The sequence below is a fragment of the Patagioenas fasciata genome, chromosome 5 (genome assembly GCF_037038585.1).
Source record: "Patagioenas fasciata isolate bPatFas1 chromosome 5, bPatFas1.hap1, whole genome shotgun sequence".
Lineage (NCBI taxonomy): Eukaryota > Metazoa > Chordata > Aves > Columbiformes > Columbidae > Patagioenas > Patagioenas fasciata.
In genome coordinates this window covers 61,846,677-61,864,474 of record NC_092524.1, presented here as the reverse complement: position 1 = coordinate 61,864,474, position 17,798 = coordinate 61,846,677, and the positions used below count along the sequence as shown (strand labels likewise).

Genomic DNA, 17,798 nt, shown 5'->3' with positions numbered 1-17,798 from the left:
AAGTAGCTGCAAGTGACATCGTTTCTACCAGCAATTAAATTGGCCTTGCAACCACTGAAAAATCTTCATGATCATGAGCTTTACTTCAAGGTCGCAAATGGAGCAAATCTGCACATCCCAGTTGAACATCTTTCTTTGAACTGCTCTGGTTCTGTCTCCCTGTTCTTCTTAAATAATCACTGTAATGGAAGCAGAGTCACTCTGGAGTAATAAATTATAAATGCTGTGCTTCAGCCTGCTTATTGGGATGTGATTGTGTAGATAAGTTAATATAGTTTTCACAGATGACTATGGAACAAAGAACCAGCAGTAGCTCAAAATAACCAGTTTCTCCATACAGTCTTGATGGCAGTCAAGAGATAATGCCAAATGCCCCCTCTTTGAAGACCAAGGTAAGAATGCAGAGCGATAAAACCTCTGGCTCTGTGAAAAGACCTGCCCTCTCTAGGCAGAAATGGGGGCAGCTGAAAGACCCAGATGCTGAAGTGGACACTTGCTGCAGCATCTGAAGAGAGCAGTCTGTGGGGCATCAGCAGGTAAGGTACCACCCAGAAAGTCTGCTCCTGAGTCTTGAATCCGCAAATGATGTTGTTCCTATTGATAAAACAGTAGAGTGGGGAGGAAGAGGCTGGTTGCTCATTGCTGGCCTGCGGACTTTTGCTGGAAACAGGGAGGTTGCAATGCTGCTGGGGAAATGTGTTTGATGCTCAGGTTTTTGTAGCCTGGGGGTCTAATATGAAAGCAGAGAAACTGAATTAAAGAGATTTGCTCTGAGACTGGAAAAGAGGAGGAAAACAGCAAGAGGAAACCTGTAAATGTGATAGAGACAGTCCTGCAAGTTAAATGTGGGGTGAGTGATGTGGTTCTGCAGGAATCAGTGGGCTCTGCCTGTTTTGGTCAGCTGGGGACAGGGTTTCGGCTGCAATCGGGCTGTGCTGCTCTGAGGGGTCCCCTGAACTGAAGCTGCCCACTCATCTCTCATCTTTGCTTTTGTTAACTGATTCTCAATATGCTCATAGCAATACTTTGGTTAAAATAAACCAGTGATTTAATTCTTGGTTTAACTTCTGACTTAGTCCAGCAAAGTTTTCAGTATGACAAGGACATTACAAGTCCTGTTAAGCAAAGTAAAATAAGCTTTAACCTGAACATTAGTCTAGTCACTGTGAGTTACCATATAAAGGCATAATTCTTAAATGCACTCAGTCTTCCATTTGATTCATGTTACAGCAAAATATCACACCATAGATTTAACAAACATAGATCATTTTAAATGGACAGCTATGTACAAAACTATGATACAATATTATTATAAAACTTGAGAAATAAAGCTCTGAATTTTAAAAACACAATACTGCACATTCCAAATTTTAAAGCAAAAGTAACACGAATTGACACCTTCTGCAGCTTGAACACAGAGGCTTTTGAGTGCAAGCAGCTGGCAACAGAATTCAAACCCAGAGATTTACTAAAGGATGAGCTGAAATGTGTCCGATAGAGCATTCTGGATAAACCTCTTTCTGTTGCTTTAATAAGAGGAACTGGGGCCTTGATTCTCCAAAAGCTGGGGGATGCATCTGTGCATGTGAAAAGATTGCTGCAAGGCTACTGAAGTGCTTCAACTTAATTGCACATAAGCATGATGTAGGAACTGGACACTGTTTATATGGCCATATGCTCACTAAAATACATACTTTAAAAAAAAAAAAAACAACAACTTTTTTTCCCCCTGTAACCAGTTTCCCTTGCTTTAAATGACTGAGAATAAAAATACATTTGTCTGATTTGGGTCTTGGACCTGGTCCAATATGAATCGTCAGTGGGTGATGTGAAGAGGGAGTAACAAACTTCCAATTATGATGGCACAGCCACTGCTTAATTTATACCCTTAATTTAGTTGAGGCACTGCTATTTTTAAAATTTCTCTGAGGGCTACACACTGCAGTCCTTTCTTGGGCCACACTGTCATTTCAAGTGAAGTTTGGCCTAAGAGCAGGTGGAAAGACTTGGCTCTGAGGACAGCAGGCGGCAGGTCTGGCCCTTTCAGGCCACCAGAGGCAAAACTGTCCCTGTCCCCACAGGCACCCGGCGTAAGGTACAGGCTGAGGGGGCCAAAGTCTCCAGGGACGCTCTTTGCGTCTTGGGGAGGGGAGCGAAAGGCTGCGGGAGGAGAAGCGGTGCGTCCTGGTGAGGCAGAGGTGACGGTGGGTGGTGTTTTGGCGATGCAGAACCCCGCTTCTGAGAAGCTGGCAGCGCTCCGCAGATGTGGGAGAGGTTTGCTGGTCTCCATTATATCTTCTGCCTCGCTGTGACACCTGCAGGAGAAGGGAGAAATGCAAACTATTTGCAGCTATAAAACAGAAGTGTTTTTTTGCATGTGTATGTATCTAATGGTTGGGGTGCTACTAGAGAAACAAGTTGCATATTCTTCAGACAACCTGAAAACAGGTAGAGCTAAATCTTTATGTACTTAACAAAGAACTCACATTTCCAGAACTGATGCCGATGTTCAAGCATTTGTGCAACTTTTAAGTTGGGTGTCAGTTCAGTCCAACAACGTGAGTCTTGCATTTTCCAAGGAGAATATCAAAATATGATTCTAGATATTAACTTGCTGAATTTACCGAATCTAGTGGATTTATCAGGACTGTCAGAAAGTCGGGGCAGCACGTTGTCATTTTCAAGAGCCTATCCCACTCCACAACCAAAGCAAGTACCATTTCTAATGACAGATATGAAGGTAAGGACACCAGGCTGCTGTCTTCGAGCACTGACCTATGCTCTGGTTTGGTTTGTTCTTTTATTTTCTAGGGAATAAATCAAGTACATTTGTGAGCAGGGAAATGGACAAAGCCTGGTTGCTTATGGACTTATGCTTTCAAGATTTTTCTTTCCCCTAACTTTTCCAAGTGACACAAAGATGGGAGCAGAGGAAAAAGGGAATTAGTTTCAGGTTTCAAGGTGCAGCTCGTCTCTGCCCTGGTGCTGAGGCACAGCTGGGCGCTGCTGGTGTGATGCAGCTGTGCCACATGCTGTGTTTCCAAGGATGCACTGAAACTCCAGCCTGACTCAGTCACTACATAAAGGTACTGTTTGTCCATGCTTTCCTCTGTATTGCTTTCCTATGTCTTCTAAGGTGGATTCAAGTCTGTCTGAGCCTCTAATTTTTTTTTTCAAATCTGACTTTTTTTAAGCCTGCATGCTGGAATCCCGGTGCTTAAAACATACATAATCCCAGTTACACTTAACTCATGGTTTCAGCTGCCCTTCCTGTTCAGCACAACGACTGGTCCTGACATATTCCTTACTCATGCCTCACTGCTACGATTTTCTGCTCTTGCTGTAAATCTTCCTTAGTATTTTTAAACCAACAGAGCTACTTCCCTTTTCCACTTGATGTAATCCCGTGGTACAGCACGGAAAGAACCAAGAGGAGGGCAGGAGCAGTCAGGACTGTAACTACCCAATTCATATCTCCTTTTCTCTTGCTAGCAATGATGCTTCAGGTACGGGAACAAAAGCAACCCTGTATGGAAATCCTGCAGAGATTCCTCTGTTCTGCCACCCCAGGGGCTGGGACTGCTGGGCTGTGTGGGACCAGGGGTCCTAGCTGGGCTCCCAGCCCCAGGCACTGGGGATACTGGAGAATAAATACATTCCTTTCAGGAAATGAGACAGTGAGAGATTTGACATTATTGATTCAGTTCATAAGAGATACTCATCAGCACGGAAATGACAATGCGTAACTATGCAATTTCAGTACAGTGGTTGTTTTGATTGTTTCTTTCTCTTGCTTTTCTTCCCACTTGCTGTAAAAACATGCAAAGTTTTGCAAATGAAAGTCCCATCCTGAAGCTCCTTAAGTTTTCTTTTGAGGGTCAACTGTATGTTGCCAGCATCCATGAAGGATGCAGGGTACTTGGTACACAGTTTCTCTAGAAGTTAGGCTTACCTGTATTATTTTTTAGGCGGACAAAAGCCAAATTACACCTCAACACACCCATCCCAGAAAGCTGTATGAATGCTCATAAGTATGCACGGTCTGTTTGCACAATGTGAAACTTTGCGTGCAACTCTGGCATTGAATTTGGCTTTGAGCTGGAGCTGCTATGTTGTCCCAACTAATACTCCTCCCCAGGTCCAGTGTTTTCCAGACACCTGCATTTAAATGGTGCTGTAGGACGTGGCTACAAGCAAGCAAAACAAACGTTGTTCTCCACATAAAGTAGGTACTGAAATTGCATTTTTACAGTTTTTGAGAAAATAATGGTATCAAAGCAAGGACTTCGTTTATCACATGAAGCTGGATTCACTTGGTTAGAATAATGACTTTTAATTGTCTGCAGGAAAGGAGGCTTGGCTGCTGCTGACACAGAGGACAGACATGAGGGCTGCGACCCTGTGTTGAAGGGAGATCAGCACTGACTCCGCTCAACACAAGATCAACACCCTGGCGAGTAAAAATCAGAGTAACAAATTTATTTTACATGTATTTGTGATTAGACACAAAGACAAAAAGCTTAGCTGATCTGCTGAATACTGATTAGGTCTGTAAAGTCCCAGTGCTGTGGTTAGTTCACATAGAAACACCTTTGTGAGTTTACATACCTCATTGTACCACACAACCTTTTTTTGTTTTATTATCTCCAGTATCAGTCTCAACCTCTGCTTTTAAACAAAAGAGAGACACTAAATATAGCTGATCATAGCAAGGCAAATGTAACAACAGGGAACTTTTTATGATGTAAACATTGTCTAGTAGCAGAGAGGTTTCAATGATGCCACCCCTGGATGCCCAGGTAGCCTCATGGCTTTTGTGGGGGGTCAGTTCCCTAAGCCAGAAATACTAATTTCAGGTGTGAGGAGAGCATCACCACGGCTGCGAGCATGGGGTGCTCCCAATGATGCAGCTGCTCCTGCTGCCTCCTGGGAAACAAGTTTGGGAACCACTGCTCTGGGAAACCACTTCTGGTTTGTGGCTTGGTTTTTAACTAGGGAAAAGTGGTATGTTTAGAAATGTAAATAACTATGGCCCCAGGGTGTGCCAGCATTATAAGGGTAAGTTCCTCCTGGAAGATGCTCAGCCCATGCTGCCTTTCTCAGCAGTGGGTATTCAAAACCTCCTTTCATCTCTCCTCCACTTTCCTTAGAAGGAAAAATGTTAACCATTGATCAAAACAGACTTCTATCAGATTCCTGCCCATTTTCTTGACCCCAGGATCTTGCAGAAAAACAGGCTTTGGACAGTATTTTGCACCTTTCTAAAGGCTGACAGACTCCTGTGCCTTCCCTATGAGGCACATCTAGTTTGGGATTAAAGTACCCACCCAAGTGTGGCTTCAGCTCTGGAGAGTCTGAGGGACCTGGAGGCACTTCCCAGGCTTGGGACCCGCTGTGGACATTCACCATGAGGCAGAGACCTGGGTGGCTCCACACCTCTGGCCGAGCTCTCTCCCAGCACCAGCCCAGTGTGAGGGACCAATTCATGCAGCCAAATATGATCCTTTGAAAAAGCATCAGCAAGATGCTCTTTTTTTTTAATTGTTGACTTTCTCTCCTCACCCTGCAGCGATGGCTCCAGGGCCTGATGTTCACAAGCCACCTCAAGTACCCCTGGGGCAGGCTGTCAAGTTACTGCAGGACACATGCTCTTGAATCGAGGCTTAGGAGGGAAAACCAAACAACCCTATGGCAGTGCTGATGTTGCTGGTTTTATGTGTTTATAAGTAGCTGAGAGGGGGTGATTGCTGATTAAGTACCCAGTATTAACTGCTCTTAATCACTGCTCTGGAGTCCTAATGGAGCTCTTGTTTTCACATAACCGTGCCTTGTAGCTGTCTTTAGCACACTTGACAGATGTGCTTATTGCCATCTTTACTGCATATGTGTAATGGGCTTTTTAATTATTGATTCATCATTACCTCTTTATAAACTACTTATAAATGTCAAGAGAACAAACAATGCTACTGTTTTTCTTTCTACATCTCTTTTGGGTTTAAAAAATGACAGCTCCATGAAACAGTGTGGTTCTAAGGGCGGGGGCATTGGACCTCAAAGTGGGGAGGAATAGACACAAATATACGAGGAAGCCTCCCCAGTTTAACCCAGTTCCCAAGGACTACATACAAAATAGGCTACCTGAGTAGTTTTTGCTGTGCCTCTTCTTCTTCCTCCGTTTTCCAGGTGGCCTCTGCTTTTCCCTGTCGGTGTGACTGTGCTCCGGGGGGAGCGTCGCTGAACACGAGGAGTCAGTGGCTGGTTCCTCTGAGAAGGACTTCTCTTGGGAGGTGTCCAACAGTGAGTCTGTTCCAGGGTCTTCATTTTCCTTCGCCATCTCTTTCAACTCCGCCTGATGAGCCTCATCACAGGGAGCAGACTGAACACTGCCAGAGTCAACTCCAGCCTTGCTCAACTGGGTTTCTGGCTCCTGCACCATCCTGTCGCTCTCTGACCCATCAGCTGGGTATTCCTTGTCCTGCCCTTCTGGGATGGATCCATTGAGTTGGTCTTTTAGAGCAGCACCTGAACCGCTGCTCACAAACCTTATCCCCATGCCTACGTTAGCTGCAGAGAAGGCAATGGATCCGCTCTTTGTGCTTGGCTGGAGGCTTGCCCAGCTCTCTGCCTGCTCCATCCTGGCACCCTGCATGGGCTGACTGGTCCCATCAGTTTCCACCAAACTTACTGAGGGGATTTCCATCTGGGACTCTGGCGGCAAATTTCCTCCAGCTTTGTTTTTAGATAACACATGGTTTGAAGCTGAGGCATTTGTAACTTCTCCACCCATCTCCATCAGGGCAGTGGTTGAGGTGGGAGTGCTTTGTGAGGGATGACCATTGTCATTTGGCTTGGCCTCATAATCAATCTGCTCTTCTGCTGCTTGTGGATCCTTAATGCTCTTTCCTTTAAACAAAAAACATGCAATTAGCGACAGCTGCAGAGTTGCAGCTGGGATCCACCAAGGTGTTTCTGCCACTGGGAGAGGTTACAAGCAAGCAGGTGCCTGTGGAGGGACAACTGACCCTAAAGCATCTATGCCAAGGCAGCACCATTTTATCCACCTTATGCCTCTCCTCCTCATACCCCACGTGGTCACCCCAGGTGGACTCCAACCTCCTGCCCAACAAAGCCCCTGCTCTGTTTTCAGCAGGTGTTCATGTGTGTTTGCTGCCAACCGTCTGACTTCCATGGAAGTCCTTAGACTTGCAAGGGTGCCTGAAAGCCTATGGCAGGAGAAAGGAACCCACCTGTAAAGTCCTGAACCAGCTGGGCTTGCTGGCTTGGCTGTGCAAGGACTTCAAAACTGCCCATCTCCAGCCTAATCCTGCCCTTGCAGAGCAGGTTTAGGAGACCCACAGTGCACAAGTCAGGCTCTATGGTAGGCCAATGTCCTTGGACTTATCTAACATGCACCAACATCAAGGTCAAGAGACCAAAGTAAAACTAAATCCATGGGCTGTCTCCTAATAAGCATTGAAAGGACTTGGGTCCTTCTGCAAGTAGGGTTTTCTGATCTTTTTTTAAGGGCTTCTTTAGACTCCCAAATGTAGACTAAGACAGGGCACAGCAGTCTGCAAGGTAGTGACAAGCTCTGCTCCCAAGACTCGATAGCATGGAGGGGACTCATGGGGATGACACTGGTGCTCCATCAGCATGCTACTGTGGCTGACCTGTGGGCCGTGCCTCTCAGGGGTTTATCGGCACAGGTGCACATCCAAGCTGCTCCAAATTGCTCCTAATTCTGGGACAGACCTGGCTGGCAACAGCTCAGGGCTCTCTGCTCCTCTTCTCAGCACTGACTGCAAAGCCTCCTTAAATAAAATACCCCATTTGCAAATGCAGAGGCTTCTTGCTTGTGTGCTTGGCTCAGGCTCAGAGGCAGATGGGAAAGAATGGCTTCAGGTACAGTCGGGTCTGTGTCCTTACCAGACTGGCTCTCCTCTGGGCTCTCTGCAGGCAAGGTTTTAGGAATTGCATCCGACTCGTGTCTGTTCTTTGTCTTCCTCAGTGTGAACCCTTTCCTGATGTCGGCTAGCAGTGCATCGATGACACACACCTCCTCCTGCTTCACCATCCCCTTCTTAACTGGGATAGAGAGAGAAGGGTGTTAAATCTGCCCAGAAAATGGGGCAGAAGGACACTTTGCAGTGAGGCTATAGCTTGGGGGTGGGTACTGCTGTCCCAGTGAAAGCAACCACTGGGCAAAAGCCAGGCTCAGATGCCAGGCCTGGGGGCAGCCCATGCTCCCTGGCCCCACAGCAGCATGTCCTGGATAAGTCAAAGGATTTACCCAAAGTCTGATGCTACAGGCTGGCATGAGTGGCACCAGCTCTGCCCAGACTTGGACCTGTTTGCACCATGACCCTGAAACAGCTCCTGTTTGCTATCCATGTTGGTGGAGGCCTTTTTTTTTGGGGGGGTGGGGGTGAGAGGTAGGGATAGAGGGGATAAAATGCGTTCCTCCCATCTTCTTCCAACTGTACTTTTCAGTTGTGCCTTTCATCTTCATCCAGAGAAAGGCAGACCGAAGTTATCTGCAAGATTTTTGAGACATCAGAAGTCTGTGGTAAAGAGTGACTATTCAAGTGTGTATAGGGATTTTGGAGAGGGTGGAGAAGTCAAACGTTGCTTGTTACATTTGGGATTCAAAAGCTATGTTTAGAAACTGAAAAAGTTAACAGAAATGTTTCAATTTGATTTTTGTTTCTCTGCTGTTCAGTCAGCAAACCTAAAATTAACTTCTCTGCCCAGCTGCAACTGTGAAAAGTCCATCTGAGCTATGGCTGTGAGACACCTAAAAGCCTTTAGTCAGCCAACACCTGGAAACCCACAAAATAAATTACCACTACTGGTCCATTAAAGCAGGATGAGCCAAGAGCTCCTGTTGGCTCTCCCAGCCAATTTGGGACTGGAAGTTCATCTCTCTTTTTTGAAGCCCTTTCATATACTCACTGACTTTTCCATTTTCTCCCTTCTGTCTCTTCCCCTCTTCCTCTTCCAGCTGTTTCTTCCTCTTCTCTGCTTTGGCAGCTTGCTCCTTTCTGTCCTTGTTTTCCTGCAGTGAGGTAACAGGGACATAAGAAAGTTGGCTAAACATCTGCTAGAAAAGTCAATGAAGAGAAACATGATCTGCAGATGGTTGCAAAGCAGGAAGAGAAATTCTGGCCTTATCCTGTTCAATAAATAAAAGTGGCATGGGGAATAAGGCCTGTCTTGCCAAGAGGGTGAGAGGGAGACCGCTGGCTTGGGCAGGACTCTGCCACGTCCCAGTAGGAGGTGGCAGCAGTGATCCACCTAACACAGCTGCTACCAGTGTGCAGATCTGCCTGACCTTTAGTGAGGCAAAAATGGAAGGTATTGAAGCCACAATTTCCTCCAAACTGGTGGCTTTTTTACTATCCATCCCTTTTCTGAACCTGTTTGTTCAGGTTGGAGTGAAGGGTTAAGTTTTGTAAGCCAGTTCCTCTAAAACTTACGCACTTGACTCCAAAGCATCTTTGCAACTCTGCACTGAAATAACAAATCTGGACCAGACCAGAAGCACCAGCACTGCATGAGGATGCAGTGGAGCAGGGATCAGACACCCCTTCTCCAGGTGTCCTCTTGCTAAGTGCTAAAAGGAGAAGGGCATAACCAGCACCTTTCCCCCACCAAATTTGGGTGCCCATCCCACTCCTGTCTATCAGAACAGAGGCATGCACCAGAACTAGGGATGCTCAGTGTCATGTGTGCAGACACCAACCTTCAGGGCTCGGATGAAGAGGTCTCTGAAGGTCTTCATGGTGCTGAATATGTCCTCTAAGGACAACTTGCTTGGATCTTCACAGAGATAATTTGCAAGTTCTTCTCTCTTCCTCTCAATAGTTTCAAATTCTTCTTCCAGCTTTCTGGAGGCATCAATGCTATCCTGAAATGCATTTGGTATACACAGTAAAGCACCATCCAGAGGACAATGAGGGAAGGACACGTAAAGAAAAAAAGGATATCAACATTAAGAGCTTGGAGCAAGACCCTCGGTCCTGGCTTTTAACTGCAGCAGAGCTTATAAGGTGGGAAGAAACTGTTTTGCAGACGACTTTTGCTCCTGGTGACTATGCTGTGCCAGTTTACAGGGGTGGCTTGAGCAAGACATGGAAAGCTCAGTGCAAAGCTTAATCCTGAGAGAAGGGCTTTACTCTAGTGATTCACACAGAGGGTGAACATCTTCACTTAAAGTGAGGAGTCACACAACAGAGTCGAGAGAGCAGCTGGGACAGGGGCCTTAAGAAATGGCCCTGACAATGGTAACTAGGTTTGGGGTGGAGGTGGCAAACAGACACTGATGAGTTGTGTGGCATCACAGTCTATTTCCAAATCTGAGAGCATGTCTTGTGGCAACATTTTCCACCCCTGCATGAGCCTCCTCACCTGCATATGTACCATGCACTGCCCCTCCGTGTGCAATGTGGGAGACACGAGGGAGCTCCGTAACTGACCTGTATAGGTTTCTCATACTGTTGTTTCACATTGTCGCTTGATGATAAGACTTTTCGCTGAAGCTCCAGCAACTTCTTTAAATTGGTGCTGGACTCCGTGCGTATAATATCAAGATTAATTCTGAAATTACACAGAACCTCCCATTAGTTGACACTCCCGCATCCCGTGCAGACCAAAGAGAGGACAAGTCTGAGCTGGCTGTTTCATTGTCCCTCTGCTTCCCAGCACTGCACTGAACTGAAACCTGAGTTCTGAACTCTGTACAGTCCAAGCTAATGAAAAACAGCATTCTTCACGTGGCTTCTGAAAAAGTGGCCAGGTCTACCTACAACTTCGTATATTGAGTAGAAGAATGCCCCCCGCCTCAAAAGTCTGCTCATTCAAAAGGCTCATTCACCGTCAGAGCTCAGCATTAGCTCATTTCCCCTGGTTGAAGGCCCTTCAGAAATGCTTCTGGGTAGTTGGCTGTCAGGAGCTCCTGCTACCACAAAGGCAGTGCAGATTTTGGAAGGGCCTGGGAGGCAGAATTAACTGAATGTTCTGCAAGTCTCAGCCCTAAGTGTTGCCAGCTGTAGTAAAACCATTATATATTAAAGGGGTTTCAACATTCATCAACCAAATCTTTTTGGTTAAAACTAAATAAGATGCCATCTTGTTAATGGGCTATACCAGCTGCGCGTGTCCTAATTTCTGGTACATTGTTGATGTGTATGGGATTTATTTTTAATTTGAAGGAAGTGACACACAATTTTACCCTGCTGCTTTTGATACATATTCAAGATCCTTTGGCAGTTCCAGTAGGTCCGTGTGTCTGTTTTCTACTTCCTGAAATGGAAGAGAGAAAGAAGCGTTATTTGCTGTTTGGCAGGAGCTGAGGAAGGAAGCTGGGGGGAAGAGAGATGGGCAGAAATGCCTGGGCAGGACGACTGTGCCACGTCCTGCTGCTGCCACCCCTCTGTAGTTTGCTTTGCCTTGCACAGCCAAGCTGCATTCAAAACAGGACTGCACATTCCAAAAGGGAAGGCATTGCTCCAGGCTATAAAAACATACAAGAGCACTCAACATTGAGAAATAGTTCAAAGCAAAGCCAACCTGCTGCTGAGCTCTTCTTACCCTTTTCTGAAACACCTACTCCCAGCCATGAGAGGAGGCAGGACTGTGTTTTGATGCAGTCTGACAATTCCTATGGTCCCAGGAGGGTATCAAAATGGGTTGAATCATATTTGCATAATTTACTTTCATGGCTGTGCTTGCTGAAGCTGCTGCCAGCTAAAGCAGGGCTCGAACATGTATAACTGGAATGAAGAGACCTTGATGAATGAAAGTGGCAGGGCATGGAGGAGAAAAGGAAAAAAACACAGCATTGCAGGGAAGAAGAAAGCCATGGGGGCTTGGAGAAGAGCATGGAAAGCTCAAGCATAGTCTAGTGGAAAAGGGAGAGGCCATGGAAAGGCAGAAAGGCTGAATGGGTACAGACCACCCAGGACAGCTTCGGTAGCCATGTGCTCTGTGGTTTGCAGCTGATGATGTGCAGGTTGCACAATATGAAAAAAGGACATTCCAGCCACTCTGGGAAAAGATGCTGGAGGAAAACAGAACAAGCTTTCAAATAAAGAGCTCCCTGAGTAGTGCCCACAAGGAGCCTCCATCAGCCCAAGTGAATCAGAGGCTCCCAACTTGTGACGCTCTGCAGCTGGCCACAGAGGACACAAATACTCATGTGGCATTAACCGAGAGTAGAGTAGGAGAAATAGTTCACCCGTGATAAAATCCTCCCCATTCCCTATTACCCAGGGCTTGGCAGTGGTACCTCCAGAATGTGATGGAGCAGCGTAATGCGGGTTTGGTTTGCTTTGGTTTCTGTTAGTTTGAGTAAAGTGCTGATTTTAAACCCATCGGCATCGCCCGTGTGACTTCCCTACAAGACAGAAAGAAAGCAGATGTAACTCCCATGTCCACCCAAATTAAAACCTTAAAGGAGATCATCCACATACTGTAATGACAGGAGAACATGACAAAAGAAGTCCTTACATAGTTCAGAAAGTTTCCAACTTTGAGAATCAGTTGACAAAAAAGTGGCAGGCGATGACTGTTCAGAAGATCTGAAAGACATAAAGGACTTTTAAACAAAAGCTTCTGTTACACCAAAACATTTCCTAAACTGCATTGAAATTGGGATTCTGAATTCCAGCAAACCAAACCTGATTTTTCAGCTTTGGACCCAATAGCTTAACCTGCAGCAAAATTGATTCTACATATGGTCAGTTCCACAAGTTGTAAAAGTTTTTGTTGACTTATGCTTCTTTCTTTCTTTACATCTAGACTCATTCCTAATGGAAAATAACATGGAGTTGGACTTGCTAAAAGCCACCAACTCACCGCTTTCTTAGAAGTACTGATTTGCCCCGGTGTGGGTGAGGGTAACAGGGCTGTAATTTTAGTTTTGCAGAGACTGTTCAGCTGTGCAGTGAAGCCAGTTCTGACAGCCCTGTGATTACCTGCCAGCTGCTAAAACCAGACGTGCTCGCCCTGTTCCTGGTCTCGCATGGTGGAGGTGATTGTCAGGGCATGAAGGGCACAGTCCCTGTCCTTGCTCTTACGACAGGGTGCTGCAGTGATGTGCTTTCTGAAGCACTCAGCTTTGAGGCAGGAATAGCTCCAAAAAGACAAGCGGGCTGCTGGGAAGACACTTATTGGTGGAAGTTTCAATTAATTGCAGCAGGCAGTTTTAATTCCATCTGGGGAAACCCCACCAGGAGTTGGGAGAACCACCTCTTTAGGACAAGTGCCACTTGACAATGCTAAGAAGAGCATCCTGATCTCAGCAAAGTGGAACCTGAGGTTTCTTCCACAGGAAGCTGAAACCTATTGCATAATCTTTCCGCGTACTCATAAAATCAGAGCATCAGCAATTTATAGCCCATAATAAAAAACTTTCTCTTCTGGTTCCATTTGTAGGCAGGGAAAAACTAAAGCATCACCACTTTCTGGAGGAAGTTTGGGGCATGCTTTTCTGGCAGCAAATTGCTGTGAGAAGGTCTTAATGTGGCAAATAATGCTGTATGAATTAGCTGTAACAGGGCCAGCTCCGCTGCCTAAATTCAGCTCCTTTGAAAGGGCTGACAAGCTTCCAATGCTTTACCATTTAAAGTGTTTCAGAGGAATACAGCTGCCACAGAAAAAGAGGCCTGAGGGTGAGGGAAAATGATCTCCAGTCCCATGAAGGGCTTTGACCATCAGTGGAGATACCTAGAGGTGCATCCCATATTCTGCAGGGGAAGATTCTGGGGGCTGGGTAGACTCATTGCAGAAGTCCAAGGGAGTTTTCTGTGGATTTACAGCTTCCTATCATAAGTAAGATCCAGAAATCAGGTCAAGTAATTTACCTTCGCAGGCTCTCCGGATGGCTTCAGCTTTCGGCTGAATCATGTCCAGCACAACAGTGGTCTCTTCACAGATCAGCATACATTCAATGCGCAGCTGGTAGCTAAGGATGGAGATTGATTCAAAGCTTAAAGGCATCATGATCTTGGCCAGCACAGCGGCCCTCTTGCCACATCACCACGAAGTCTGGCGACCCCACAACATCACTAAAATGAACTTAAACTTCTCAGAGGTAAACCAAGAAAAAGATTGGGCTGAACTTCATGATGAACACACTTACCTGGGAATCTGAAGGAGGAGAAGATAAAACTGGTCTGCATTTGCTAGCTTGGATTTCTCTTCTTTGAAGGCCTTCAAGTTTTCTATCTAATGAGAAATAAAGAATCAAGACTGCAGGACTGCACCACATGTTCTGCTCTGTGAACTAAGAGTACCATTTTTCCTCCTGACCTCATGCTTTTCAGGCAGCAGTTTCAGCAATTGCTTAAGAACCTCAACATCGAATTTGGTCCGGTCTCCATTCTGCACCATGGCAACCACCTCTTCGTTGGAGCTGCAGGGAGGAGGAGCACAATCAGCCATCACCCAAAAGACCTGTCTTTCACAATCATATGCTACCAAGATTTATCTGTGCAACCGCTCCATGCTTTCCCCAGTGAGAGCCACCATAATCCAAAAGGAAAGAGGTGTCCCCATGACTAACCCAGAATTGTGACCTGGATCCTTGCTATGGCCCAAATTTTGTTTCTGGCCATGGTCAAATTACTCAATGCCAGAGATCAATCCTGCAACTTAGATGACTGTCACTGTGCGTTTGATTGATTATTTAATTCTTAACTCCTCCAGTGGCCCTGTTTTGAGGAGGGGTTCAACCTCCAGAGGTATCTCACAGCCTAAGTCACCTTAAGAGTTTGTGCCACAACTTCATCTGTAACACAGAGATGTAATGCTTTTTCCAACTTATAGGGATGTTGTAGGTAAAATACTAAACCCAGTATTTTAAAGACAGTATAGCACAAACTGGGAATATTCAGATGTTTCAGTAACACAGACCACCAAAGCACATTGGCTAGAAGAGATTTCATGAGGACCTTCCAGACACTATACAAAACCTGCTCAAAGTTTTGTCAACTGTCACAAAAATTTACCAAATCTTACCATTTAAATTGCTTCAAAAATATGTTCAAATTGAGACTTTTCTTGGAGTCCAAAAATGTGATCTTCATTAAAGAAAAAGAAGATATCTTATATTAGATGAGCTGTCTGCAGCGATCTTTATTCAAAAGAACGAGAGGGACCTCCTCACCTCCTTGGGTTCTGCCTTCACTGGTGCAGCCGTTTTCTCCTTGGGGGTTGGTTGTGGAAAGCAAAACAGCTGCTCAATGCTTGTGTAATTGGGCTCTATAGTTTCCTCACTGCTGCTGCTCACTGAAGCCCACATTGAGTGACTTTCTGAAAAAAAGACAAAGAGTTCAGGCTGGCTACAGGGATGGCTGAAAGCTGCTGGTTTTTGGGGCAATGTGAGTTGCTAGAAGGGACACTTCTCAGATTGATGAAATAAGAAAAGACATATAAGTCCTGGACAAATGCTAATTACTTAGAAGGAACAAGTCCCACAGGCAGGATCCAAAGGGCCTGAAGAGTAATTAAACACGATGCTTTACCCCAAGATGTGCTGGAAAGGGGATGCAATACTGGGCACACAGAGGTCATCTAGCCCCATCTGTCCCTATACAACTGCATTCTCCCCTGGAGCAGGCAAAACGGACTTCGGCCTTTTCTAGTCCCATGGCTGAAGTGATTTTTACTTCCTTGCATCCTAGCTGAAGGATTAGCCACAACCTGGACATTTTCTGACATTGGCCTTCCTTTATTTTTCATTTTATAACCAAGCATGCTTGTATAATGCTGGCTATAGGACTCCCTGAATTAATTCCCACTGCACTTTTTTAAACACCTTTTTAAAACAAACAAACAAACAAAAAATCACCCAAACATGCCTGTAAAAGTCTCTGCTGAAACAATCCCAACAACTAACTGTTCTTGTGACTGAAAACAAGCCTTATTTAGACTTCGCCTGTGCCAGCTTCCATGCAGTGGATGCCTTGCTTGTCTAGGACAAAGCTGACATTGCCTGTCCTGGCTTCTCCTCACATTTCATGCTGCTCTTTGGATTCACTAGGAGATGGAAATGTGATCCAAAAATCAAGAGACAAGTCAATGATTCTCATGGCTCCCCAGTTCTTTCAATATCCTTGGACTGTGATGTGATCCTTACCTGCGCTCTTACTCATGACTTTAATATAGCCAGATACAAGTATAGATGAACTAGGGAATGAAAGTTTGAGGAACCCAGATCAGAGCCTGTTGAGAACTCAAGCCTAAGGCATGTCAGGTGGATTAGGGTAATATTCCCTTCTTTTAATTTCAAATAATTTTAGTTATAAACAAGCTATTCCTAACTACTGAGTTGGAATGGTTATTATATTAATACTTTTGTGCTACTATTACTCATTTAAGGTCTGCAGGTCAGATGTAATAGAAATCAGGGAAGTTCTGTATCTGAATGGAGTCAACCACACTTGACAAATTCAGAGAGAGAGTTTCTTGGCCTGGATCACCCCTAAAGCAGCAGTGACATTATGCCAGAAGCACCCACCTCTCACCACATTGGAGGGCAGCTTCTGCCAGTTCAGCTTCTTCATTCTCAATGTTGGTGTCTTCACTGCCTTACGGGGAGGTCTGCCCAAGCCAAGAGGGCAGCTGACCTGGGAGGCCACTACAGCTTCTATATGATCTCCTGCCATGCCGGGCAGGAGGGGTGGAGGAGGAGGGATGCCTCCCATACCAGGCAATGGGGGTGGAGGGGGAGGGATGCCACTCATGCCAGGCAATGGGGGCGGAGGGGGAGGGATGCCCCCCATGCCAGGCAATGGGGGTGGAGGAGGAGGGATACTCACCATGCCAGGCAATGGGGGTGGAGGAGGAGGGATACCCACCATGCCAGGCAATGGGGGTGGAGGAGGAGGGATGCTCCCCATGCTGGGCAATGGGGGTGGAGGCGGGGGGATACCTTCCATGCCGGGCAATGAGGGTGGGGGTAAAGGGACACCAGGGAGTGGAGGGGCTGGAGGTGCATTCATCATGGGAGATGTGGGGGTCACAGCTGCTGTGCCAGAGGGAGGGGGTGGAGGTGGTGCGGGTGGAGGTGCCTGGGCAGGAGCAGCATTAGGTGGAGGGTTAGATGTCTCTGGCAAAGCAGAGCAGCCTGTGAACTGGGAGGATGAGATATTCTTTTCATTGGTAGGTGGCCCTGAGGAAGGTGCTGGTGTCTTGGTGGGGTTTGATGATCCTGCTGGGGTCCGAGCTGTACGTAGACATGGCTTCAGCTCAGCCTGGATGCTTCCATTTGCACTCCCAGACAGCTGGTTTTCAGCTTGCTTTTGCTTGTTTGGATGTTTCTTGATAGACAGCAGCCTCTCGATGACTTCTTCAACTGTGTTTGCTTGGACTAGAGAAACAAGCCAGTGTCAGAGAAGGGGATGGGGCTCAAAGGTTGATTCATGCTATTTGACACCCGCCAAGGAGCAGATCTGGAGCCACAGTGCCCACTCCCTGGTGTCACTTTACACAACTGCACTTTTAGCTTCCAGGCAATATCCTTCCCACGGTCTTGGCCCATCAACACTGTTTTGAGCATGCCTGCTCCTAACACTAGCCAGCCCCAGTGTCAGGATGCCAATGAGGATGGATTCCCACTACCCAAAGCTCAGGACTTAACCCTCAAAGTAAGATAAATGGTGAATCCTGAGCCCACTTCTAAATGACCGGCTCCCACTGGCATCTGCATGGCTGGGGTTTTGCATCAAGACTTGACCCTGTGCAGAAGGTGTAGCTTTGTCCCAGATTTTGTTCAGCTCTTAGAAAGTCCCACAGGT

General features: G+C 46.2%; 1 protein-coding gene across 6 annotated transcripts in view; it reads right to left on the bottom strand.

The window, feature by feature from the left end:
• Window positions 1-1,025: 1,025 nt before the first annotated feature.
• The window catches only part of INF2 (inverted formin 2), a 42,339-nt gene continuing 25,566 nt past the window's right edge, over window positions 1,026-17,798 (bottom strand). For 2 of the 6 annotated variants that reach the window (XM_071809705.1, XM_071809707.1), the window contains exons 8-23: window positions 16,520-17,371; window positions 15,167-15,312; window positions 15,019-15,080; window positions 14,311-14,413; window positions 14,141-14,226; window positions 13,863-13,963; window positions 12,508-12,578; window positions 12,287-12,394; window positions 11,231-11,301; window positions 10,476-10,596; window positions 9,743-9,907; window positions 8,953-9,055; window positions 7,927-8,085; window positions 6,139-6,903; window positions 4,609-4,668; window positions 1,026-2,315 (exon numbers count right to left, since the gene is read on the bottom strand). In XM_071809705.1, the coding sequence (XP_071665806.1) occupies window positions 4,610-4,668; window positions 6,139-6,903; window positions 7,927-8,085; window positions 8,953-9,055; window positions 9,743-9,907; window positions 10,476-10,596; window positions 11,231-11,301; window positions 12,287-12,394; window positions 12,508-12,578; window positions 13,863-13,963; window positions 14,141-14,226; window positions 14,311-14,413; window positions 15,019-15,080; window positions 15,167-15,312; window positions 16,520-17,371 (2,972 nt within the window). In that variant the 3' untranslated portion in view covers window positions 1,026-2,315; window position 4,609. Of the gene's footprint in view, window positions 2,316-4,608; window positions 4,669-6,138; window positions 6,904-7,926; window positions 8,086-8,952; window positions 9,056-9,742; window positions 9,908-10,475; window positions 10,597-11,230; window positions 11,302-12,286; window positions 12,395-12,507; window positions 12,579-13,862; window positions 13,964-14,137; window positions 14,227-14,310; window positions 14,414-15,018; window positions 15,081-15,166; window positions 15,313-16,519; window positions 17,372-17,798 lie in introns of those variants that run through there. The other 4 variants (XM_071809706.1, XM_065838545.2, XM_071809709.1 and 1 more) reach the window with 4 other exon arrangements.